Raw genomic sequence first — 25,317 nt, 5'->3', positions numbered from 1 at the left:
CAGGCAGAGATGCTGAGACTTATATCCTTGTGGCATTAGAAGATGGGCCTAGGAAGATTTAGAATATTGAGCTAAAATAAAAGGTGGGAAATTGGATGGCGGTTGGGATGGAATGGTAGTTAATAGCACAGGCTCTAGTTTATGGCTACCTGGATTTGAATCCCAGCCCCACCGCTTGCTAGTTTTGTGACTTCAGGCAAGTTTCTTAACCCTTGGAAGTTTTAGTTTACTGACTTGTAAAATGGGGATAAGAGTACCTATATTACAAGTTTGTTGCGAGAATTGAATGAAATACAGCGATACAGCACTCAACACAGTGCCCAGTTGTTCACAATGCTGCTGTTACCTAGAGATAATTCATGAGCCATGGAGTATAAAATGATTGCAGCAAATGAGAAATGGTTCATCCATAGCAGAGTTTTCAAAGATTATCTGGCCCAGGGGTCAGCAAGCCTTTTCTGTAAAGGGCCAGATAGTAAATATTTTAGGATTTGTGGGCCAAATTGTCTGTATAGCAAGAATGTAGCCATAGAAAGTAGGAAAATAAACTCGCTGGACTGTGACCAAGAAAAACTCTATTTAAAAACACAGAGGCAGATTTGACCCTCGGGCCATAGTTTGCCAACCCATGGTCTAGGGTGTTAATGCTGTCCCTTTTCTGGCTCGCACAGAAGAGAGACGTGGTCTGGACAATTTAGAGCTGGCTCATAATAGACTGAGTGGTCTGTAATGTCGAGTATTGCACAGAAGCTGACAAGAAGGAAGGGGACTGAGAAAAGGTTATGTAGTTTAGCAGTTAGGAGGATACCAGTGACCTTGAAAAAGCATCTCAGATAAATATTAGGAGCCAGATTTCTTTTTTTTTTTTCTTGGCTGCGCTACGCGGCTTACAGAATCTTAGTTCCCCTACCAGGGATCGAACCCAGGCCCCTGCAGTGAAAGCACTGAGTCCTAACCACTGGATCACCAGGGAGTACCCAGGAACCAGATTGCAAGGGAAGGCAACCATTGTAGAAGTTTTGGGGATACTGGGTAGTCACTGGAAGGAGAGAAGGGACAGAAGCTTGAAATGGTAGCATAGACAAGGGGAAGCATTTCATTCTTTAGGGTAGGGGAAACCTGCTAATATTTGTAACCAGGGAGGAAAGAGCCAATTGGGAAAAGAAGGAGAAGGAGATGTAGATGGGAAGATAGGATGAAGGGTACCAGTGTTAGGTAGAATAAGACATGCACACGTGAAACAACCAGAGAATTAGCCAAACTCTTTAACATCGTGTTAGTTTTCTGAATCCAGGCAATAAGTGCAATAGGAGTTAGAAGGAAGAGACAGCGGGAACTGGAGTGGCCAAGAGTAGGTGTCAAACAATTTGTTAGATTTGACTAGGTTATTCAAATATGTAAATAACTAAGAGAGTGTGTTAACACTCTTAGCACCTACCAAAACATACACATGACATGGCCTCCAGCCTGTTGGAACGTAGGCGTAATATCCTCAACTTTTTAATGTATGTCTTGTCACTAGGTGGTCAGTGAATATTTTTCTTTCCCTCATACACACAGGGTATTTTGTTTTTAAGCATTGGAGAGCAACAATAGAAGCAGTGTGTCAGAATGCAGGAACAGTCTGGGAATTCAGGGGCTGTGAATTTTATGATGTCTTTGCTATTTCCCTAAAGCACGATTCTAGACCATTTAATTTCTTTATGCCAGCGTTTCTTCATCTGGACAGCAGAAATGATGAGAAGGGCAGAATTGAAAGTACTATAACTATCTTAACCCTATCAGTCTATTAGTCGCAGTGCATTAGTCCCCATTCATTTTCTCATAATTTTCTTTGAGGAACGTTCTGTATAAAATATTATTTGTTCCTTGTCACTAAGAAAACTTCAGAATGTTCACATCCTAGGCTCAGGAGGCTTCAACCTACCTACAGCTTCATCTAATCTTCCATGTACATCACAGTTTGTGCTTTTATAACTTCAGTTCCCTTAGCCTAGAATGCCTTCCTGCCACCACTCAAATTCCCTCGCTGCTGGAGCCAAATCGGTGTGGAGACTGAGCCCTTTTCCTCATAGTGTTCATCAACTGCCCTTGGCAAGCCATCTCAAATAAATATCATATAATATTCTTCAACGTGGGCAATTCACATTTTCTCAGTTTTATGTATAAAGTGAGAATAAAATAAACTTTAAGAAACTTGACCGTCTTTATGGATCAGTATTCATCAACTCTAAGTCAAAGCAGAGTCTTTGCCGGGGAAGCAGCTAAAAGTCAAATCCACTCGCCCCCTGCTCCCACCCCACCACTTTGCTCTCCTCTAAGTTTCCCATATACAATAAAGATCCTGCACACACAGTGTTTAATGCAGACAATGTTGTTGTTGTTATTTTTTCCCCTCTTGAACAGGCATTTAATAACAGGTAAAGTCCATTAGAGATAAAAGGTGAAAAGCAAGCAGACAGACAATCAGAAGGAGGTTGCAGATGGAATGAGAAAGTATATACTTGTCCATTATTTTGATTTCTTTTCCCTTATTTTCTCTGACAACTGTGGCCTTTCCTTCCCTCCCCTCAAATCAGGTTCCCTAGCTGGCTTGATAGACATCTCTGCTCATTGGATGACAGACTTAAAAGAAGGTATATGCACAGGGGGAATCTGGTTTAACCATGAACACTGTTGCTGGAACTCCCAGCACGTCACCTTTGAAGACAGAGACAAATGCCCAGAGTGGAATAGCTGGTCCCAGCTTATCATCAGCACGAATGAGGTAACACGTAGTGAAGATTTCTGAACCACTGATTTAATTATTCTTACATTTACTTCATTTCTTATACTGTCCCTGTGGCAAATGTGGAAGCTTCCTTTATTTTCCTTTTCATGAAAAGGGGAACCAGTGCCAGCTGCCTTTCTCTGTGGTTTAAGTGCAGTCCTATTTCTATCTCTTCTGACATGTGGAGTTTTTTGATGCTTACACAACAACTTAAAATGTTTTGCTTGTTTTAAACAAGCCTGATGTTTCTTCTTAGTTGTTAGTACACCGTGTGACTGAATCTTTCTCTAGCTATTTCCGTAGAAATGTCAGAGTCAGCCAACAGGTAAGCTATAATTTCTAACAAAGGATGGAATGGGTTAAAAATGTGTTTAAGCGATTTTTCCCTGAGCACTGCATTAGAACATTAAAAAAATTATGATACATTCCATAGCAAAATAACAGAAACCCAGGGATAAAATTGCCCATACATTTTGAGATTAAAATGTTCATTTGTCATTGTCTTTTAGCGTATCTTTTTGGATGTAAAAGTAATTTTGTTTTTTGGTTCCTTACCTTTCTCTTACCATTTGGTTTGTATGTTAGATCTCTCCTACTAAACACGAAAGCACACAAAACAACTGTCAACTCCCAATTCCACTCTGGCTTCCACCAACTAAAACAGGTACTATCTCAGCTCACTCCTCATCTACTCTGTTGGTAAAGTGAGGGGGACAAGACTAGGATGTTTGTTTGTACTTTTAAAATTTATTTTCGTACCTATCTTGGTCCACAAACAATTTGAAATGGCACACACCCCCACAGATTCAGTGAAGGTAAGAGAAGGATAAGAAAATAATAAAGTCAGAAATAAGAGTGTTTATGTACATATATCTGACTGTGCATATTGGCTTGGGTTAGCTACATACTATATGTGTGAGAGGGTTTAAGTCTGTGCTTCTCAGACTGGGGTTAGGTCAGCGTACCAGAGGGTATGTGAAACCTCAGGATACATGCTATGTGCTTTCCCAGAATATCAGTTTTTCCTGATCAGTATTTGGAAGAAAATTTTTTTCAAAAATTAAATGTAAACAATCATTAAAAAGGAATGCAAAAGTCCTATGTTTAAGATAAAACAGAATATCTATTTCAGCTCTGCTCTGGGTACCCCACCCCCTATCCTCTCTCCTAGATTAGGAGTATGTACTTGGGTTGAAAAGTTTGAGAAGCTCCGGATTTAGGGTGAGTCTGTGTGTGTGTGTGTGTGTGTGTGTGTGTGTGTGTGTGTGTGTGTAGTTCTCCACAGTTTTAGCACATGTGTAGATTTGTGTAGCCACCACCACAATCAAGATGTAGAACTACTGTTCCATCACAACAAGGCTCCCCCATGCTACTCCTTAAGCTGTGTGCATGCGTTTAAGTGTTCCAACCATAACTTTCAAACTGGAGCCAGAGATTTGCACAAGTGACAACTTTCTCTGGCCCTCCTTTTAATGAATGAAATTCTTGCCTGGGGAAAGAGTCTTCTAGGTTTTAAGAAGAGTTCTCCTGCCAAGAACTTGACCTCCTGGTCTCTGCCTCTAGTCAGTTTCAGCTACTTCCTCTTTCCCTCCCTTTTCCTCTTTGTCTCCTACTTCTAGAGTATTCTTCCTCCCTAGCTACATTCTAAAGGCCAAGAGAGCAATTATTTGTTCCTCTGAGGGACTAAAATAATGGGAAACCTGTGTCAAAATTATAACTCAGAAAAAACCTGAGCATTTTGGTTCTCCTTGTCTAGGTCAATGAATTATTTTGATAGTGTTTTAGGTTTTAAAAAGTCGAAAGTCCCTTGAGTTTTGTGTTTCATGTAATTTGAGTGAGTTTCAACTTCAAATGTTTCTATGAGCAAGCATCATCTGGTAGTGTTCAAAATATCTTTTTTTGTAAGGCATAGCTATTTTGCGAGCCCTTTAATGTTGGTGAATGCTTGCTAGTGGTCAAAATTAGATTTCTGGCAGATTTCATTATAATAGGGGGATAGTCTCATAAGTATATTCTCTCCATTTTTAAAAATAGCTGTTACTGTTTTATTCTTTGGGATATCTGGCATCTCACTGATTTTGTTTGATGGTCAGAGCCCAAAACTTTCTACTGCATTTTCTTGTTGCCAGTCAGCAACTACACCTTTGCTACGACAGTGGCAAAATTCTCTCAAAGATGTGGTGGTCTCTACAGAATGTCATTGCTTATTTTAAGAAAAATACCAAAGAATTTTAGATACTCTAACCTATGAGAATTTGACACCAAGGTAGGTAGTAGGCAAGGATGAATTTAATGGAACTCTGGAGCCAGTCTTCACTTCAAATGTGTAGTCAAGGTTCAGCCATTCCAATAAAAGGGCTGTTAAGACTCTTAATGAAATTGACATAGTATCATATATATTTGACTACAAAATCTATCAAAGCACTCATATAGAAAGTGAATTTGCTTCTTCGTTCTTGTCCATCCTTAGAAGGCATTGTCAGTGTCCTCTGGGTGTAACAAAGCCTCTCATTTTCAGTAGCAAGTGGGCTGACAGTTGCTTTGCTGACAGTCTGGGAAGGAACATCTTGAGCAATTTAATGTTTTTTTTTCTTTCTGACCTCCTCTCCTGAAAACCCATTCCTCAGAAGAGATGCATGCCTCACTGAGGCTGTCTGGGCTAAAACAAACGTCTTTCTTTTTCCCCTGTTCCAGGGAGCCTTTGCTTACATAGTCAATTACTTCATGTATGTCCTCTGGGCTCTCCTATTTGCCTTCCTTGCCGTATCTCTTGTCAAGGTGTTCGCACCGTACGCCTGTGGCTCCGGAATCCCTGAGGTGAGTCTCTAAAATGGTTTATAAATGGTAACAATAATGAATCCTTTTTAGTTACAACGATTTAATATGTATTCCAGCATATACCACAGTTGAATATCAAGCAGGATCAGATCACGAGGCAATCTAGGGCCTCTCTAGATCTTCCCTTCAGTCTCCTCCCAGGCTGGGCTACCTGGACATTAAAGGGAGTTGAGGGACTTCCTGGTGGGGCAGTGGTTAAAAATCCGCCTGCCAATGCAGGGGACACGGGTTTGATCCCTGGTCTGGGAAGATCCCACATGCCACGGAGTAACTAAGCCCGTGTGCCACAACTACTGAGCCTGCACTCTAGAGCCTGAGAGCCACAACTACTGAAGCCTGCGCGCCTAGAGCCCGTGCTCCGCAGCAAGAGAAGCCACTACAATGCGAAGCCTGTGCACCGCAACAAAGAGTAGCCCCTGCTCGCTGCAACTAGAGAAAGCCTGAGCACAGCAACAAAGACCCTACACAGCCATAAATAAATAAATATTTTAAAAATAAATAAAGGAGTTGATTCCTAGCCTCCTCCGGGTTCCTGGTGAACCAGGCCCCTGAAGACCTCCCCGACTCCCTAACCAAGAAGCTCCTAGGGTAGATCCCAGGCTTCTGGTCTGAAAAAATAGTGGTATTGTTAACTTTGTTAGAGCAGAAGAAATAAAACTGTTTTGCTACATTTCCTGCAATATGATTTGGGCTAGAAGGAGGGTGACTAAAACCCTATTTCTAAGTACTTTTGGTTTAGATTGCTTGACAGTGACTGAAACCACAGAGATTTTAGGTTACCTGGATGACCTTGCCCCCTCTCTGTTTCCTGACCAAGTCATAGTTACAGATTCCTTGGTAGAGAATCAGGGCTATACTAGCCTGTAAGGATTAAGTAAGGGAAACACCCTCCCTCTCTGCCGCCCCTTCTCCATACAATGCACTCTCATACTTACAATACTACCTTGCCCAGCTATCACATGGCCAAAAAGAAAAAAAGGAACATGAAAGTTTAAAGAACATTTCTCACTTTCTTGGGCTGCTGGGCTCCCTCCCAAACTGGGATCACTGTGGGTCAAGCATTTATATATCGGTTGTTTTCAAAAGGTGCAGTTTCTATAACGAGGACCAGATTTATAGCTTCTTAGCCTTGTTTCCTTACTTAGTCTGTATTCAATCTCTCTGTGTTTGACCTGCAGATAAAAACTATCTTGAGTGGTTTCATTATTAGGGGCTATTTGGGTAAGTGGACCCTGATTATCAAAACCATAACACTGGTGCTGGCAGTGTCATCTGGCCTGAGCTTGGGCAAAGAGGGCCCCCTAGTGCACGTGGCTTGCTGCTGTGGGAACATCCTGTGCCACTGCTTCAACAAATACAGGAAGAATGAAGCCAAACGCAGAGAGGTAATAACAAACGGCCTTAATAGTCTCTTTTTTGGTGAGAGCATAAATGGTACAACCTTAGGGATGAGAGTTGGGAGATTCTACCAGTGTTAATGCAAATGCCCTTTGACCCAGAAGTTCCACTTCTAGAAATGTATCCTACAGACATCCTACCATGTGTGCACAAAGATGTATAGGGATGGACAGTGAAGCATCTGTCAACATCGTGAAAAACTGAAGCAATCAAAATGTCCATCAATGGGGGACTGATTAAACAATATTCTGTCCATACTCTAGAATACTGTGCAACTGTTAAAAAGAATGAGATAATGCTATGTATACTCACATGGAATGATGGCTATAAAATACCATTAAACTTTTAGAAGCCAATCTCAGAATAATGTGTATAGTAAAAATCAGTTAATGTTTTTGAAAAGTATGTATATATGCACCTAGAAAGAAAATGACTGGAAAGTGGTTTCACCCCAAACTGTTAAAAAATGTCTACCTCTGGTGAGGGGGAAAGTGAGGGAGAAGTAAGGACGTCAACTTTTTATTATGAATAATTCTATACAAGCATGTGCTATTTCTATTACAAAATAAGTACAAAACTAATGGAAGATTATTTTAAAAGAAAGTTGTTTATCCCTGTGAAAGAATATAAAATTCAGCATGTGTTTAAGATGCCAGCTTTTCCATCTTTTATTTCTACCTAACAGGACGCTGCATTGGTTCCTCTCTGTATTGGATCTCTCTCTCCCTTGTCTTCTGGCTCAACCCCGCTAAATTAACCCCGCTGCAGCATCTCTATAGTTGTTCTCGTGTTTATACAGTTGTTAATGTATGTCATTTTGAGGAGGAAGAACATTTTTTTAAAAGTTCCAAGTCATTGGTTACTTCTGTCCTGCTATAATTAAGGATTTAAGAAAATGGTTCTTGCTCTATTTTCCTTGAATTACAAAGAAATCACATATGGAATGGGTCAAGACCAAGGTCATTTCATTGGAAAGGATTTTTCACAAAATTGGAACCTAATGATTTGTTCTGAAAACAAAACAAAACAAAACAAAATTCACCATAACACTCGGAAGGAAACTCAAACATGTTGAAATTTCAAATATGGAATACATTTTGATAGTTCAAGGGGGAAAGTTCCTGGCAGGAGAGGTAGGCTAGCAGGAGAGAGAGGGGGAAATCTGAGTAGGTTGTTTAGCTATCTGTCAAATGTAGAGGGACATAAAGGCAGTATTAAATTAGTGAGGTTGTTAGACAGGAATAATGTATAACAGAAGCTAAAGACATGAAAAAAAAACATTTTAACTGTCAAGAGTAAAGTGTTGATTGTTGCTGGTTTTGCATAGGTAGAGGTAACTTTGAAACTGTAGATTGCTGGTTACTTTCATTCCATAAAAATTGGCATTTTTGTTCAAATAGTTCTTTATAAAATAAGAGAGGAGTTTCATTTGGCTGGTTCTCTGTACAGATGTCATATATATTTCTAACTAAACTCATGAATATTTGAATGTCATTCACTTCCTGTTGCTTATTCAGACTTTGCAGTTATTTTTTCCTGTTGTTCTCACCATCAGCAGTAACCCTTTTATGTCCCAGGGCCTTGTCAAAGTGGCCAGATGGTTGAGAGTAAAATAGAGATTTGAGAAGGTAGGGTGTAGATAGACCCTACTCTACAACATAATATTAAGGCAAATAGGCCACTTCGATTCTTTCTTCTCCCTCATAATTCAACCTAAACAAAGTCACTGAAATCCCCTTTCTCAAGTTGCATGTTAAATGTCCTCATCCTTCTCAGATGAAAGTCATTCTAGCCTTGAATTTCAAAGTCCTCCCCAGCTAGCACCAGAGATCACTCTTCCCCCCCACCCCCTTCATTTTCTTTGGCCATCCTGCACTCCCAGAGAAACCTGCCTATTTATTTTTGCCAAGAACCATTTTTTCTTCAAAAACTCTTAATTTTATTCAACTTCCTTTTAAAAATAGTTCCTCACTACCACAAATTATATACCACCCCACAGCAACCAGAATCCAATGAAAGGACTTTATCCTTCTATTAATTCTGGTGTGTTTGTCATGCACCTTTTACATACACACGCCAATGCCTATGACATACAAAGATGGTGCTCTCGAAATATCACTTGCTCTCTTTCCCCATCTCCTTGTCCCTTTTAATTTCTCTCTCACAGCTTCTTCCTCTTCCCCTCCCTCCTCACCCTTTTCCTTGCCACACCTAAACACATTTAGGTCTTCTTTTCCTTTCAAAATCTATCCCCAATTTTGCCTCTAGTCGCCCCCCTACTTCTGTTTCCATAGGTCACTAGGCATGGAGTAGGGCACATAGTACAGGAAACTCTAAATACTTATTGTCTGAATATTTTCAACTTCTGACTAGCTGTGAGCCAATCATTACTTCAGTTTTATATCATTAGAACCTTTAAAATCTCATTTTAAAAGCTTTCCTTTATAAAGAAAGTGCTATGTAAATACATCACTGGAAGTATCTCATTTAGGTGATAAATAGGTCTGCAGACTCAAAATCAGTTACGGAATTGGGAGTGTTGGGGATGGGGGCATAATTTGGGATCAAGTACATGCCTAAATTAATTACGAAGGAAGGCCCTCTACATGTACCAGCATGTGAACCATGTGTTCAAAATTCAGCATACAGTGTTTGCTCTCAAAGTAAATATACATTGAACTTCATTTTTGATAAACTGGATATGGAGCATATAAAATTGTTTTTTTATTTAGTAACCACTAACATTCCTTTTTAAAATGTGATTGAAGGTAGGAAAGTGGCCTTGATCTATTCACTAATTTTGGGTTTTGCATCATAGGTCTTGTCAGCTGCAGCTGCAGCCGGTGTATCTGTAGCCTTTGGGGCACCTATTGGCGGAGTATTATTCAGCCTAGAAGAGGTAATACTTTTATCTGTCTGTAGAGCCACGCACATGATTTTGTGCCAGGAATTCTGGCCATTGTCTGTGTACATTGCAGTCCCAAAGTGCTCTGCCCAACTCCAGTGCTTTGCCACGGGGCCAGAGATCTCCAGGCCATTTTCATCCTCAACTCTAATTCCTGCAGCACCAGTTTTCACCCCAGTTTATGCACGTTGACTGAGCTTACTTTCTCATTTTCTCTCTTATAGGTCAGCTACTACTTTCCCCTCAAAACACTGTGGCGTTCGTTTTTTGCTGCTTTAGTGGCAGCATTCACTCTACGCTCCATCAATCCGTTTGGGAACAGCCGCCTGGTTCTATTTTATGTGGAGTTTCACACCCCATGGCATCTCTTTGAGCTCGTGCCCTTCATTCTGTTGGGCATATTTGGTGGTCTGTGGGGAGCTTTGTTTATCCGCACCAATATTGCCTGGTGTCGGAAGCGTAAGACCACCCAGTTGGGCAAGTATCCTGTCATAGAGGTACTCGTCATGACGGCCATCACTGCCATCCTGGCTTTCCCCAATGAGTACACCCGTATGAGCACAAGTGAGCTCATTTCTGAGCTGTTCAATGACTGTGGCCTTCTGGACTCCTCTAAGCTCTGTGATTATGAGAACCGTTTCAACACAAGCAAGGCGGGTGAGCTGCCCGACAGACCAGCTGGTGTGGGAGTCTACAGCGCAATGTGGCAGCTGGCCTTGACACTCATACTGAAAATTGTCATCACTATATTCACTTTTGGCATGAAGGTGAGGAGATTCTTTTGGCCCTTGGTGGATATTTGTGTGGCTGTAAGTTTGGAGGGCAAAGCCAAGATATTGTACGATTCTCATAGTTCGTGTGGCGCATCCAACTTCAAAGACCCAAATCCCTTTTTACCCCCACGTGTTCTCATAACTTCTTAGATGATTGTACCTCTATCTAAAACTGTGCAAGCCCAGTTTTAGGCCAAATGCAAACCTCAGTGATGAGATTTCAAGTAGAAAGATTTTCTCCTTTTCTGTGGAAAACATATTTTGCCTCTCAAAAAGGATGCTGAGGTATTTATTCCAGTGCATTTTATATCAAAACAATATCTGACCAACACATTTTTGGTCCTTATAAAGTGGCTTTCGAGTTACGAATAAAGCAAGATAGTAGGTTGAACCAAAAGAAGTTGCCGACCATTTTGACCACTAAAATACCAATTTCATATGGCTCAACCCAATAGGTAGCTAAATGTATTTTTTACAGTTATCAGTGTCCAATTAGCAAGAACTTCACAGGTGATCCTAAATTAGTATTTAGATTATCAACAGCTGGTATTAGGCCAGCATCTTTTATTTTCAGTACCCATTATCATTTCCGTGTGTCAGAAGAAACCAGGAAGGAAAATTTGTAAAGTATTTTCCTTCTCTTCCTTGGTTTTCATTTGTTTGTTTCTTTTTTTAGCACTCAGCTACCAAGGTATTTCCTCTTCTCTAGGGAAATGGAGATTCAAACCAGAAAATAAGAGCCAGCAAGTCGGTTTAGGCAGTACTGTAATCTCTGAATTGATATGCATCCTCCTCAACACCCTGGACAGATTTTCAGTGCTTCTTGAGTTACTTTTTACCTCGTGGCTTCATTCTTTCATCTAAAGTGAATTTGCAGACCATCAGACCCACCCTGATTCAAATATATTCCAGAATTGAATACAAGCTATTTTAAAATAATCTGCTGTTTGGATTATCTCTGTCATCATTTTCCCTCTCTTAGCACAGAAAATTGAGAATGCACTATTGTATCCTAGGAGTCAAAAAAAGAGTGGGGACAGCTTACCCTTCCCCCTCCCCATATCCTCAAGTCCATTCTCTAGTAGGTCTGTGTCTTTATTCCCATCTTACCCCTAGGTTCTTCATGACCTTTTTTTTTTTCTTAGATTCCATATATATGTGTTAGCATATGGTATTTGTTTTTCTCTTTCTGACTTACTTCACTCTGTATGACAGACTCTAGGTCCATCCACCTCACTACAAATAACTCAATTTCATTTCTTTTTATGGCTGAGTAATATTCCATTGTATATATGTGCCACATCTTCTTTATCCATTCATCCGATGATGGACACTTAGGTTGCTTCCAGTGGCATGGACATATATACACTACCAAACGTAAAATAGATAGCTAGTGGGAAGCAGCCGCATAGCACTGAGAGATCAGCTCAGTGCTTTGTGACCACCTAGAGGGGTGGGATAGGGAGGGTGGGAGGGAGGGAGACGCAAGAGGGAAGAGATATGGGAACATATGTATATGTATAACTGATTCACTTTGTTATAAAGCAGAAACTAACACACCATTGTAAAGCAATTATACTCCAATAAAGGTGTTAAAAAAAAAAAGAATGGGGAGACAGATGGGGGTTCCTTTTTGGGACAGTCATGCAACCATAGTCACTATCTCATTAAGAAAACTTAATCATTTATTCTTTCTTTATACTGTTAAAATAAACTGAAACCTCATGTGCCATCCTTTTTGTGTGAGTAATGGGTCAAGATTCAATACATGAGAGTGGTTACAAGCATTGCATTTAAACCGCAGTACCAGCGTTTACTAAATCTTGGCCTTGGGTGAGTTCCTTAACCTCTCTGCACCTTAGGTCCTTTGCGAGTTGGGAATTATAACACCTGCCTCCTGGGGTGGTTGTAAAGAACCCATGAAATCTGGTCCATAGAGCATCCAGCATTGAACATTGTAGATAGTCAATAAAGGGTAATTGTTGTTGATTAGAATTCAAAATTGGGGAAAATGTCTGCATATATGAGAAACTCCATCTATTTTCCTTTTTCTTTGGGAAAGGCTTAATTTCTGCCTCCAGTTCTGTGTTGGTCTGGAGAGTTCAGGCTCTTGCCTGATGGACCCCGAATCAGGGTAAGCGTCTTTGCAGTCGTCCTTGCCTGCACGTTCCAGAGAACCTCTAGTCCCTGTAGTGTTACACAAATCTTTGCGGCCACTTGCTAGCGTAGTGCATAGTTAAATTGTCATTGGCCTGTTCGCTTCGCAGAGGGTCAGTCCTCTAGCCCTTACCATGTGCCGGACGATCACATCACTTCTCACTGACCATCTTTTGCTTTCTCTTTGCAGATCCCTTCTGGCCTCTTTATCCCTAGCATGGCTGTTGGTGCTATAGCGGGTCGGCTTTTGGGAGTAGGGATGGAACAGCTGGCTTATTACCACCATGACTGGGCCATCTTCAATAGCTGGTGCAGTCAAGGAGCGGATTGTATCACCCCTGGCCTTTATGCGATGGTTGGGGCTGCAGCCTGCTTGGGTGAGTACTGTTTGCATTGATTCCAAAGAGATTGCTACCCAGGTGGCATTATAAAGACGAGTGATATTAAACACAATTGACTGTAGATTTTTTTTTTTTTTTGCGGTACGTGGGCCTCTCACTGTTGTGGCCTCTCCCGTTGCGGAGCACAGGCTCCGGACGTGCAGGCTCAGTGGCCATGGCTCACGGGTACTAGCCGCTCCGCGGCACGTGGGATCTTCCCGGACCGGGGCACGAACCCGTGTCCCCTGCATCGGCAGGCGGACTCTCAACCACTGCGCCACCAGGGAAGCCCGACTGTAGATTTTTTTAAAGATGACTCTCCATTTCTTGTTGGGCTTGCCATTTTCAAGTGCTTTAAGAAAGCATTCTTTACCATATATCTCCATTCCTCCCCTTTGAGAGTAATTCTTCTCTCAAATTCCATCATATTGAGGAAATAATCAGAAATTTGGGCAAAGATGATCTGCACAAGAATGTGCATCATGGTATTATGTGTAATAGCAAATAACTGGAAATCAACCTAAAAGCACAATAAGGGACTGGTTAAATAAATTATGGTATAGTACATCCATATAATGCCATACCATACAGCCACTGAATGTGATGCTAATAGGTTTAATATCTTTAAATACAATGTTAAATACATTTGTACTAATATACAAAGTATTCCTAATATAAAGTTAGGAGAAAAAGCATGGTGGGGAATTTAAACGTATAATATGAGTTCATCTGTATAAAAACATACGTTTTTGAAAAAAGTCATTTGAAATTTTTACTCAGCATATTTCTAGACAGTGAGCTTATGGATAATGGCTTTCTTTTATATACTTTAAAAATATATGTATTTTCTTATCTTTCCACCGTGGGCCTGCACATCCCAGAGAACCTCTCGTATCTGTAGTGTTACACAAATCATAGAGATCTTATGCAATTACTTATATAATTGGGGGGTGGGGAGCAACAGACAAATGAAAAAAAGACGAAGAATGAAGGAGGTATCTTGTACTTTTGTAGAGATTATTTTTAGAAGTCTGACTCATGTTCACTGTAAACTTGCTTGAATGCAGTTGCAGGGGTCTATAGGTGAGGCCTCCTTTTAGTGATGTTTCTGGTAAGTAGCTTTTTCTGGATGGGGCCTGTGACAGGCCCATAACTGTAATGAATCCTATACTTTTGCTCCCTTCAGTAAGTAGCCTGTGTCTGTTTTTTGCAGGCGGGGTGACTCGGATGACTGTTTCTCTTGTTGTCATAATGTTTGAACTAACTGGTGGCTTGGAATACATTGTGCCTCTGATGGCCGCAGCCATGACAAGCAAGTGGGTGGCAGATGCTCTTGGGCGGGAGGGCATCTATGATGCCCACATCCGTCTCAATGGATACCCCTTTCTTGAAGCCAAAGAAGAGTTTGCTCACAAGACCCTGGCAATGGATGTGATGAAACCCCGGAGAAATGATCCTTTGTTGACTGTCCTTACTCAGGACAGTATGACCGTGGAAGACGTAGAGACCATAATCAGTGAAACCACTTACAGTGGCTTCCCAGTTGTGGTGTCCCGGGAGTCCCAAAGACTTGTGGGTTTTGTCCTCCGAAGAGACCTCATTATTTCAATTGGTAAGGATTTCAGAAATGGGATAAGGGAATCCACTATGGAAATAAATAAATATGCATGAGGGGAAGGGAGGGATAAATTAGGAGTTTGGGGTTAACAGGTACACACTACTATATATAAAATAGATAAGCAACAAGGCTACTGTATGGCACAGGGAAGTATATTCAGTATCTTGTAATAACCTGTAATGGGAAAGAATCTGAAAAAGAATGTTTATATATATCAATATATATATAATTATATGTATATATACATATATAAAACTGAATCACTTTGCTGTATACCTGAAACTAACACAACATTGTAAATCAACTATACAATCAATCACTAAGCATGCATGCATGCGTGAAAAGGGGAAGGACAGAGTGGAGAGGGGACTGGTTAGGGGCCAGAAGTTTAGAAGTAGTCATTCCTTTTTCAACCTTTTGTTTTCTACTTTTCAAATAGAAAATGCTCGAAAAAAACAGGATGGAGTTGTGAGCACTTCTGTCATTTATTTCACCGAGCATTCTCCTCCAGTGCCACCATACACCCCACCTACCCTCAAGCTTCGGAACATCCTGGATCTCAGCCCCTTCACTGTGACTGACCTTACACCCATGGAGATCGTGGTAGATATCTTCCGCAAGCTGGGACTGCGGCAGTGCCTGGTTACACACAATGGGTGAGAGCTCTTTGGTGAAGGCAAATTGGATTTGGGAGGAAAAGAGAATGTAGAGAGATAAAGAAAGAAGAACCCAACTCACATGAATATTTGTAGCATTTATAGACCTTTTTGAAGCTCTGAGATGAAGATGAATGTGTTTCTTTTTTTGTCATAATTAATAGAAAAGGAGTTTGGGGAAGATAGTGGGTTTGAGAGATGCGAACTGCTGGTTGTACATTATAAATAACTCAGTTTCTCCCCCACAAAGGAAACAACTATGTTCTCATGAACAGGCAGCCCTGAAATTATAATGGTATTAGGTAGTATATGTATAGTATTTGGTGCTTACGATACCTTTGTTGTTATTATTTGAGGGTGAGAAAACCAAGTTCCAGTGAGGTTTAAAGATTTGCACAAGGACCCTCAGTTACTGTCTAGTAGTGGTAGCCTTTATTTATTTATTTATTTTGGTCTCGCCACACAGTTTGCGGGATCTCAGTTCCCAGACCAGGGATTGAACCCAGGACATGCAATGGAAGCCCGGAATCCTAACCATTAGGCCACCAGGGAACTCCCTAAACACAAGTCTTCTGACTTCCAAGGCTAAGGCTCTTTCTTTCTGGGATATTTCTTATCCAGTAAAGGAAGCCATGCTATTTTTATTGGAAAAGAAAGGAGGTTGAGGAGAAGGGTGCGTGTTTTTGTTTTTGTTGTTGTTGTTTTTGACCCTGGTATGTTAATCTAATGATTATATAAGAATTTCGCCCTCTACAGTTTCTGAATAGCGTAGCAGATGTCTTGCAGGATTGAGATCAGTTAGGGGACTTTTCCTAACTGATCCATTCAACCTTTACTGAATCTGTACTTCATGTAAGAAGGCATTCCACTAGATTCTGGGGAGAGGCAAAAAGCAATGAGACCCTTCTCTGCCCTCAAGGAGCATACAGTGTTTATAGGGAAGCTGAGAACACAGCAAATTGGACAAATGCTACGGAAGAGGTGTGCACAGAACATGCTGTTCCCAGGAGGAGGGCACAGTTATTACTGGCTCGTAGGATCAGGGAAGGTGTTCTGGAAGAGGGACATTTGAACTGGGTTGCAAAAGGTAAGATTTGTATATAGAGAGAAGAATATTTAAACCACAGGAAATAGCAGGATTTAAGACCTAGAGGAAGAAGTGCTTAGAGCATGCTTCGGGACCCATGCATTGTCCCATTTACCTGGTACATGTAATCTAGTCCTGTCATCGTTCTGTAAGTACAGATAGTATTCAAAGACAAAGATGAAAAGGACCACAAAAAGTGTCACCTTTGAGAATGTTATTTTAACTACAGATTAATTTTTGTCTTGTTTTATCTTTTAGGCGATTGCTTGGAATCATTACCAAAAAGGATGTGCTAAAGCATATAGCACAGATGGCGAACCAAGATCCTGATTCCATTCTCTTCAACTAGAATCACAGGGTTGTACTGGATATAAAACAGGAAGGACATTGCAGACCATGGATATATTTTATTAACTGGGTACCCAAAAAACATTTCCCACATTTGGATGGTGAAGTTATATTTGTGTGTTGTCTCTTTCCTACAAGTTAACCAGTTGCACTACATAATCTCTGGAAATTAATCTTCTCTTTAGGAGAAAATTCAGTTAGGCTTCTGTGATATTGCATTAGGAAGATTTCATGAAAGAGTAAACAAGATTGCTATGGTTTAATTCTTTTTCTAAAGATTTTTTAAATTTAAAACATAAGTATTAGCCAATATGCAATCACTGAAAACTATGCAAGAAAAATTCCAACCGTCCTGACCTATAGCCTGCAGGAAGCTCATGAAAAAGTCACTTTTTTGGACTCTGTCATTGGTGGAAGATGAAGTGTAAACCAGGGACTTTGCTTTTCCAACCACAGAAAGGAAAACCAGAAGGAAAATAGGAATGGTATTTTTCAGACTGTGAATTCAGTTCAAATGTTATCTTGTTCTTGTTACAATATTTAGCATTATTAGTTTATGTGTGTGTATGTGTATGTTAATTTTAATACCTGATTATAAGACAATGCTGCTTTGGTTAATCTCCTCTAAATGAATGTAGAGAGGTTGACTTTTATAGCTTGCTTGTTCCTGGTACTCTTTTGAGGTGCACAAAAGATAAGTTATAGAATTTTCTCCTTGTCTGCAAAAAGGGTAATTTTCCAGATGGCCTTTGTTAGCTAGTAGACAAGGACTTTGCCACGAATTTGTTAGTAGCAAGGAATGATTTCTCCATCTTCCTTGAAACGAATGATTAGTAAAGTTCTAAGCAAAGTCAATGACCAGGACTTTCACATTTTTGTGAGGTCCCAACTCTTACCCAGATGCCACCTCCATGAGTGATGGTGCTTTTAGCTTCTGGAATATGTAAGAATAGTAAAGGGAACCAAGTCTAGACTGCATACTGGTAAACCAGGGAAGATCCCGAACTGTATCGGCGTTCTCATGCATTCCTTCATAACAACCACCAGTACTAAAATGACTGGGCACTCATGCCTCCTCCCAGTGTTAAGTACATATATATAAACAGGCCAGTGTTGTCCCCGTGATCGTGAATTTAGACTTGGGGTACTTTCAGGTATATTCAAGGCATTGGAACAGGATAGGCAGCTGTGACTCTCTTGAGGCTCCTTAGAATTCTAAATAAAATGCAGAACCTTCCTGAGACCCAGGGGTGTGGACAAGGCCTGGTGACACCAAAGGTGCTTGTATACAATTGAAAAGGTGCCTGTCTCAATTTCCTACCACCTTTACTGCAGTAGAAAATATCACACTCTAGGGACACCTGGTGGAGTTACAGAGCCACCATCATCATTCCGACTACTGTTTCGTTTTCTACAGTTTTACCCACGTGCTGTTGTTCCCCCTCCATTCTCCCTTTCCCACGCCTCAGTCCTGAGTCCTGTCTTTGGGATTGAGTAGTGTGCCCGGTTAATCATTCCTGTTACAAAAAAGTAACTCCCAGGGCTAGTTAAATTGTAAACCCAGCCTCTACAATCTTACAGCCCATGGACGAGAGGTGACGCACAACCATTTGCTTTGCTTTATAGCCCAGTAGCTCCATTTCCATGCTGACGCCCACAGCAGTGAGACTCAAATGCTAGGGGTGGGAGTTGAGCCTTTCCCATTTTACAAGTCTGTTCCCAGCGCTTCCCACCATGCTTCTAGCCTAGAATCAGCAGTCACTCGGCACAGCCTCTCCTCCCACTCCAAGCACCTCAGCGTACCTCATTTTAAAAGTTGTCTATCTCTGATTCTAGGATTTTTTACCCCTAGTTTCTTATCTTTCCAAAATCTGAAATTCTTTTATTGCCTAGAACTGGGGAGCCAGGCTTATTTTGATTTTTATCTTTAAAATATCAAGGCAGTCACCAGAGTTTCTCCTCTTAAGTATATCACTCTAGCATTTTAATGAAAAAGACAAAAACCTTCCTAGGTTATATTATATTATAGTCACGACTCAGTAACTTCACGTCTTTTGTCCCTTCTGTACCACTGATTCCCTCACACGAGATGAGGCTATTTGCCTGACCACCGCGTCTGTTGTGCGCAAATCAAAGTTCTTATGTGTGTACTTCTGGTTCACTACCTGTCTTTTCTTATCAGCCGTCCAACTAAAGTTTGCAAAACAGGAAATGTTAGTATCCCTGGTATTTGGTGATGGTGAAAGGTTTGGTCGCATTTCATAGTACAGCAGTGATATGGAGAGTGTCTAAGTTTGCCTTTGTGTTTCTTCTAGGCTCTGTTTTTGATTTGAGACAGATGAGCCAGTGTTCAGGTGCTACTTCAGAGAATAAATTCAAGAAATCAGATAACACTGTGCCAAGGTATACTTTCTAGATACTAAGCACCGATTGGCCCTCCAGAGAATAATATCCCTTTGATACCTCACTCCTGATAAATCTCATTCATTAACCTCAGCTTCTCAGGAATCCTTGTAACTCATATGCTAGAAGTAGCTGTAGTGTATGGTATCCATTATATGTCCAGTCCGATGGTTTGGCTCCAAGTTTGGCTAATTGTGGTAGAGCTCTCTGCTAGACTGCTAGCTCAGCACCTTAACACTCAGAGTTTCTTGTCTTGAGGCAAAGGAAAATGTTCTTTCTGCCATTGCCAATTCAGCAGTTGGACATACTTAAACCAACAAAGCTGATATAGGGGGGTCTGTCAGTAGTCTCAAATGGCCACATACCTCAATGGCAAAAGACTGGATAATCTGTGATTTAAAAATTAGTATGAGCCGAGACCAGTCGATTCTGGTAATAAGAAAGAAGGTTTCCCGACACACGGAAAGGATTTACAAAAGAATGCCAATAAGTGCTTCGAGAGAGTTAGGGCTTTCCAAGCCAAAATATCTGGTAGGCATCCAGGCCACGAAAGGAATGAGAGTCTATGGATTTGTAAAAGTCTAACTGCTATATTTTGTATCTTCAGATCTGTGATGTAAAGAATTAAAGAAGCCGAAATAGTTAAGGCATGATTAGTTACGCCACTGCCAGAAGCAGGGGACTGAACAAGCAAAATAATGGCCACTTTTAAGATCACTTCTATTTGGATGTACGTTCAGACACTCCCCCTCTTTTCTGGCTCTGGTGTCCTTCAGGCTCAGCCCAGCTGTGGAGTAGAGGTGGTATAATCCACAGAGCAGATATCCTCTGGTGGATAATCTGACATTGATGGTACTTTGGATTTGCCAGCTGGCAGAGCAGTCGATTAATTTGCTGATGGAACTGCAAAGCAGTTCCGTTGTTTTGGCACCAGAGGCTGAATCTGAACCCTTTACAGGAAGAGCAGAGAAGAAGCATAAATGTCTCTAGCAAGTCTTCAGTTGTGCTTGAACACAAGAATGATAAAGTAATGGGGACTTTGTGTGGTCTAAGGCTGTGAAGTAATTCTTAACTATGAATTTATGAACCCATTCAGGTGTCGGGGGAGCAAATGTGTTTTTTAAAACAGCGTGCAAGAGAGTCGATCAGGGAATGTAATCACTGCTGTATGTTTTAAGTATTTGGATCACCTGTCCCAGTTGGATCCTGACCTTGATTTGTTTAGTTAGGTGATGAGTAGGAAGGTATACTTGTTACCCCACAGTATCTTTTGGTTTTATTTTTTAATAAATCACAAGGAGTGCAGTTTTTGAAGTTGAGTTTTTAATAAATGATAGTGAAGACAGTTGAAAATTTGACATGACCAGTGTGTTTTATATTGCCAGAGTACTTACTGATGACTGACCACATTGTATTGTGAGGAATCGGTTTACTTTCACTGGATCAGAGCCAAACGCAGGCCACTCATCTGTTCAGAGAAAGCAGGAGAGCATCTTTCATGGTGGTGCATAGAGTATTGAGCTCTTAAAAACTCTGAGAAAAAATGAGGAGTTCAGAAAGTAAAGGGGAGGTGAAATATTGAGTCCTTAAAAAAAAGGTGTCTAAATATGTGGTCTGAACTTCAGTGTCCGACGACCTTGATTTTTTTTTTTAACCACCTCTGGGATAACCTGGATTCCCTTTGGAGAGAGAATGGAAAGTTATGGCAGTGGAAAAAGCCTAGTAAGCAAGTATACGAGTTCTTGTAAGATGGTGGGAGGAAGGCCATTCCATGCCCCAAGCCAAACACCCCGACATTTATAAACTGCTTGATCATGTGCCTCAAGGAGAGAAAAAATTAGTAGTCTACCAAAGACCAGGCTTTCCAAGCAACCAAGAGGCTCAAAGCAGCATTTGGTGGAGGCAGTCTACTTTTGTGGAGAGGGCTGACCCAAGACCAGACCCTCTTGCGGAGGAGGGCAGCGTCTACTGCCATTGCCTAAGTGATAAGCTTTAGGTAGCTTATCTTGAATTTTGATAGCAAAATATTTTAAAAATCTATATTGTTAGCCTCCCTGGTATGTACTTATTGTAGATTAAAAAGAAAAAGGTGAGGCTTTCTCAGAGCTCAGGGAGCTGTGTAAATTTGACCTGTGGTAACCACTGAGCTGTGCTCAGCCTCAATTTTGGTTGCTTGCCCCAAGGGGAAGAGTTCCTGGACTAGTAGGTGTTAGCAACTTCAAGTTACTCCCTAAATGTTTGCTGGTCACAGTCTCATTTCTAAACATCTGCATCTCGGCAAAGTTTTGAAGTGATGTAGGGAGCAAAATCGGTTTTTCCACCTTGTAGTCTGATTTTGCCAAATCACCCAAGAAAGAAAGAAGGTCTATGATGTGCGGAGTTTGCGTTTCTTGGATGGGACCTATCAGGTCATCCAGCCCAATCCCGCAGTCTTAAATTCCTACCTCTAAGTTCCTGCCAAAGGGTCTTCAGCCTCTGGGTGCACACTCGTTGAATGAATGCCTTGCTTAAAGTTTGGCCTTTTAAGGGGAAGAAAGTGTGTGATGGTATAAAAATATGAGGGTTTAAATAAATGATCTCTGCCTCTCCTCCTCTTTCCTCCCCACCCCTGTCTCTCTGTCTCTCCTCACCCCAATACCCTGAATTCAAAAAATTTTCTCAGTTACTCTAAGTGTATTATTTTGAATGTGGACCTTGGGGAGGGAGAGGATCATTCTGAGAGTAGAGAATGGAAGATACTTCTGAGTTGATGGAACCAGTGGGGCTTTGCTCCACTGTAGGGGCTAAAGCCAATGGTATCTGTTGGCAGTGTCCAGGGCTTTAGCATCTTAATGCAGACATGTGAAGTATTCATTGCTAAACCTTGTTATCATCTACTAGTCCAAATCTGTTGAAAGTCAGAGGCGGTCTAGGGTTTGATGAGTGAAATGCCACCTGGCAGAATGGAGATAAGGGAATGGCCCGAGATGGTTTTGTCAGGGTAGGAATGTTTAGCCTCATTATCTTATTGAGTGTACCTCAAATATATGGTCCTTCAAGAGTGTTCCTTTTCCCTCCTCCATTTCACTTTATCCCTTCTCTCTCTTTCCCATTGTCCCGCCTTTTTAGCACTCAGATTTTAATAAATATTTACTTTTTATTATATATTTGGTCCCTTGGGACTATGTAATGATTAAGAATTAATTTCATTCTAGGTAAAAAAAAATGATGTGTTTAATATTTTGTTCTTTTAAACTGTCTTTTGAAGCTATGCTGCTAACCAGGTACAGGCCAGAAAGGAGTTGGGCTTGACGGACAGCACCCTGGTCATGTCACCTAAGGATGCCATTGATGTAATGATGGTGACTCTTCTTCATTTGACCAAGGCCAGCCTCCTGCTCTTACCTCTGTCCATTCATTTCTGGCTGTGGGAAAAATACCACCTGTCAGGTGAGCCAGTGAGGCCAGGAGGATCAGAGGGGCCGCCGGTTCCAGCCCATGGACCACTATATGAATGTCTCTGTAATAAGCTCATTTGTAGGGCCGGCTCCAACTGCAGTAGCCAAAGAAAACCTGTCTGACTCGACATTTTAGTTCCCGAGAGTTGGTAAAAGTTCAACCGAAGCTAAGGTATAGACATTAGCAGTAGCTAGGCGTCCAGAAACTAGAGTCAACTAAAGCTAATAGAGTTTCCACAGGAAACTTGGTGCTGAGCTGTTCAGAGCAATTATTTATCTGAGTGTTGCCAACCCTTTAGTCACGCTTTCTTAGCTTTATTCTAACTTTTAGAGACATTGGTCCCTGTTCATAGGCACAGCCTGTACCAAAGCTGTGGCTCACTGCACAGTTCATTCTGCTCCCTGGTCAAGCATAGGAACATAGTCCAAAAAGGAAGATGTGGGCTGGGGAGTTAGGAGACCTGGTTTCTGTTCCCTATGCTTCTACTAACTAGCCTCGAGATCTTAACCGCTCTGTGCCTCAGTGTTCCCATCTGCAAAATGGGGATAGTGTTAATTGCCCTACCTACCTCACAGGGTTGTTGTGAGGATAAACTGAGACAATGAAAGGAAAGTACTTTGACAAGTAAGTGCTATGCAAATTGTAAGAAAAGGAAACAATCACGTTAAAGGCAATGGAATGGACTTTGGCAGAAAGGTTAATGGGATTGTCCAGCCCTTTCTCTGTGTGGCTTAAACCCAGGTCGCCATTGCTTTATACATTTTTCACTTAGCACAGATTTGTAATTATGCATGTAATAAAGCACAGCCTTATCCAACTTGGTGTCTGGTGTGTTTCTGAAGACTCTCAATTTTGTAGCTATTGATTTCTGATCATAAAAGCTTGGTGTGGAGATTGGGGGAGGGTAGTGTAAAAGGTACCTGCAAATTCCTGCTAGTAGGCTCACTTCTTAAAATGATTTATTAAAGGCTTAATTAGTTTTACAGATCGAGTAATACTTTTTACCATAAGGAGACAAATGAGGAGCACCTTGTATTTTCTGAGAGATTCCAGATACCTCATTCATTATGGCTACTTAAATGTTCCTGTCTCATACATTGGTGATCCTTTCCTGATGAAATGAGGATTAGCTGGAGCTGTGTTTTTTCCCTCTCTTTTTAAGCTTTTGATGATGTAAGATTATGGGCTTTGACAGGCCTCTTGCCTATAGTCAGTTCTTACAAGGAGTAGGATGGGTGATGGAAATGTTCCTCCAATGAATAGTAGGGCTAGTAGTATCCTCGCTATGGTGGGTTGGGATTAAAATGTTTTCTGTGGGAAACACTTTGAAGTAACTGAGGAGTGGGGCTTTTCGGGGAAGTGGTTGAATATGCAAACATTTCCATTTCACACCTCTCTGGAAACCAGAAAACAAAGGAAAGCTATACTATGAAGTATGGTTTTCCTACTTTCTCACTCTATTTTTCCTGTATCTGATTCCTCCTCCCCTCTCCCTCCCTCTCTCTGTTAGCCAGACCACCAGGAAGGCAGTTTACTGTGTGTCCAAGTTTTCATTTAAGAGTTTCTCCCGTTGACATTTGATTACATCTGCACTGGTGTTGACTTGATACCTTGTTGCTACCAAGAACTTTAATGACTTTGGCCTACTTGGTATCATTTCAGGAAGGACACCTCTATGTATAAATAACTCCCTCATAAGCCTGAAATTCCACAAGGAAACTTCAGTTTTTGATGTTATTTATCATTTTACTGGACCCCTTCCACACTTATCATCATCCCTGCCTCTAATCTAAATACCTTCAAAGAAAAAAAACACTGCATCTAGCTGTTACCAGCTCTCAACAACTTGCGAAGAATTAGAGTATCATGTCTAGTTGCTGTAGGGCTCAGATAAAAATGGCTTTGATGGAGTACGAGGTACAGATTAATCCATCATCTAGTACAGGAGCTGCCCAGAGAAGAACCTGGAAATGACCACCAGATGTCAGTGCAATCATTAAAATACTGGTATAGCTCTGGTTTGGTCAGAAAAAAACTGTGTCTGAGGGTAGTAGGCAGGGCAAAAAGCGTTAATTCATACATACAGCTAGATGCTGGGAATACAAAATTCAATCACAAGGTATCCCTTAGTTGATCAGATATTCTCTTTTTAACGTATATAATAAACTGTGTTTTTCTTATTGTTAAAACAAGTCAATCACATGGCAGTCCCTGCCTTTAAGGAGCCTATCGTCCTGGTGTCTGAAAGTTGTAGTTTCTTTTTAGAAGCAGTGCCTCAGATAAAAACAATGAGGAAAGGACTCCAGTTCTTCCTTCATTAGGATCGCCATATAATTTATTGTGTGACTAAGACACTTCTGACAGTGGGATGGTGGTGTTAATAATTACCCAGGGACAATAGGCACAAACTGGGACTATCCCAGGTGTGTTAGTCAGCTCAGGCTGCTATAACAAATGACCATAGACAGAGTGGCTTATAAACAAAAGAAATTGATTTCTCACAGTTCTGGAGGCTGCAAGTCTGAGATCAGGGTGCCAGCATGGTG

The 25,317-nt window shown here is 41.0% G+C and overlaps 1 protein-coding gene across 1 annotated transcript in view; it reads left to right on the top strand.

Moving 5' to 3' along the window:
- CLCN5 (chloride voltage-gated channel 5) overlaps positions 1-23,588 on the top strand; it is a 160,267-nt gene extending 136,679 nt beyond the window's left edge. The window contains exons 7-17 of the mRNA XM_060136931.1: positions 2,580-2,767; positions 5,465-5,587; positions 6,787-6,993; positions 9,825-9,905; positions 10,136-10,678; positions 13,032-13,218; positions 14,435-14,833; positions 15,279-15,495; positions 16,841-17,000; positions 19,246-19,333; positions 19,941-23,588. Coding sequence (XP_059992914.1) covers positions 2,580-2,767; positions 5,465-5,587; positions 6,787-6,993; positions 9,825-9,905; positions 10,136-10,678; positions 13,032-13,218; positions 14,435-14,833; positions 15,279-15,495; positions 16,841-16,931 — 2,036 coding nt within the window. The 3' untranslated portion in view covers positions 16,932-17,000; positions 19,246-19,333; positions 19,941-23,588. The remainder of the gene's footprint in view (positions 1-2,579; positions 2,768-5,464; positions 5,588-6,786; positions 6,994-9,824; positions 9,906-10,135; positions 10,679-13,031; positions 13,219-14,434; positions 14,834-15,278; positions 15,496-16,840; positions 17,001-19,245; positions 19,334-19,940) is intronic.
- Positions 23,589-25,317: the final 1,729 nt, after the last annotated feature.

This window comes from Lagenorhynchus albirostris, chromosome X (genome assembly GCF_949774975.1).
Source record: "Lagenorhynchus albirostris chromosome X, mLagAlb1.1, whole genome shotgun sequence".
Classification (NCBI taxonomy): domain Eukaryota; kingdom Metazoa; phylum Chordata; class Mammalia; order Artiodactyla; family Delphinidae; genus Lagenorhynchus; species Lagenorhynchus albirostris.
The sequence above is the reverse complement of the archived record's forward strand: the minus strand, read 5'-3'. Positions and strand labels throughout refer to the sequence as shown.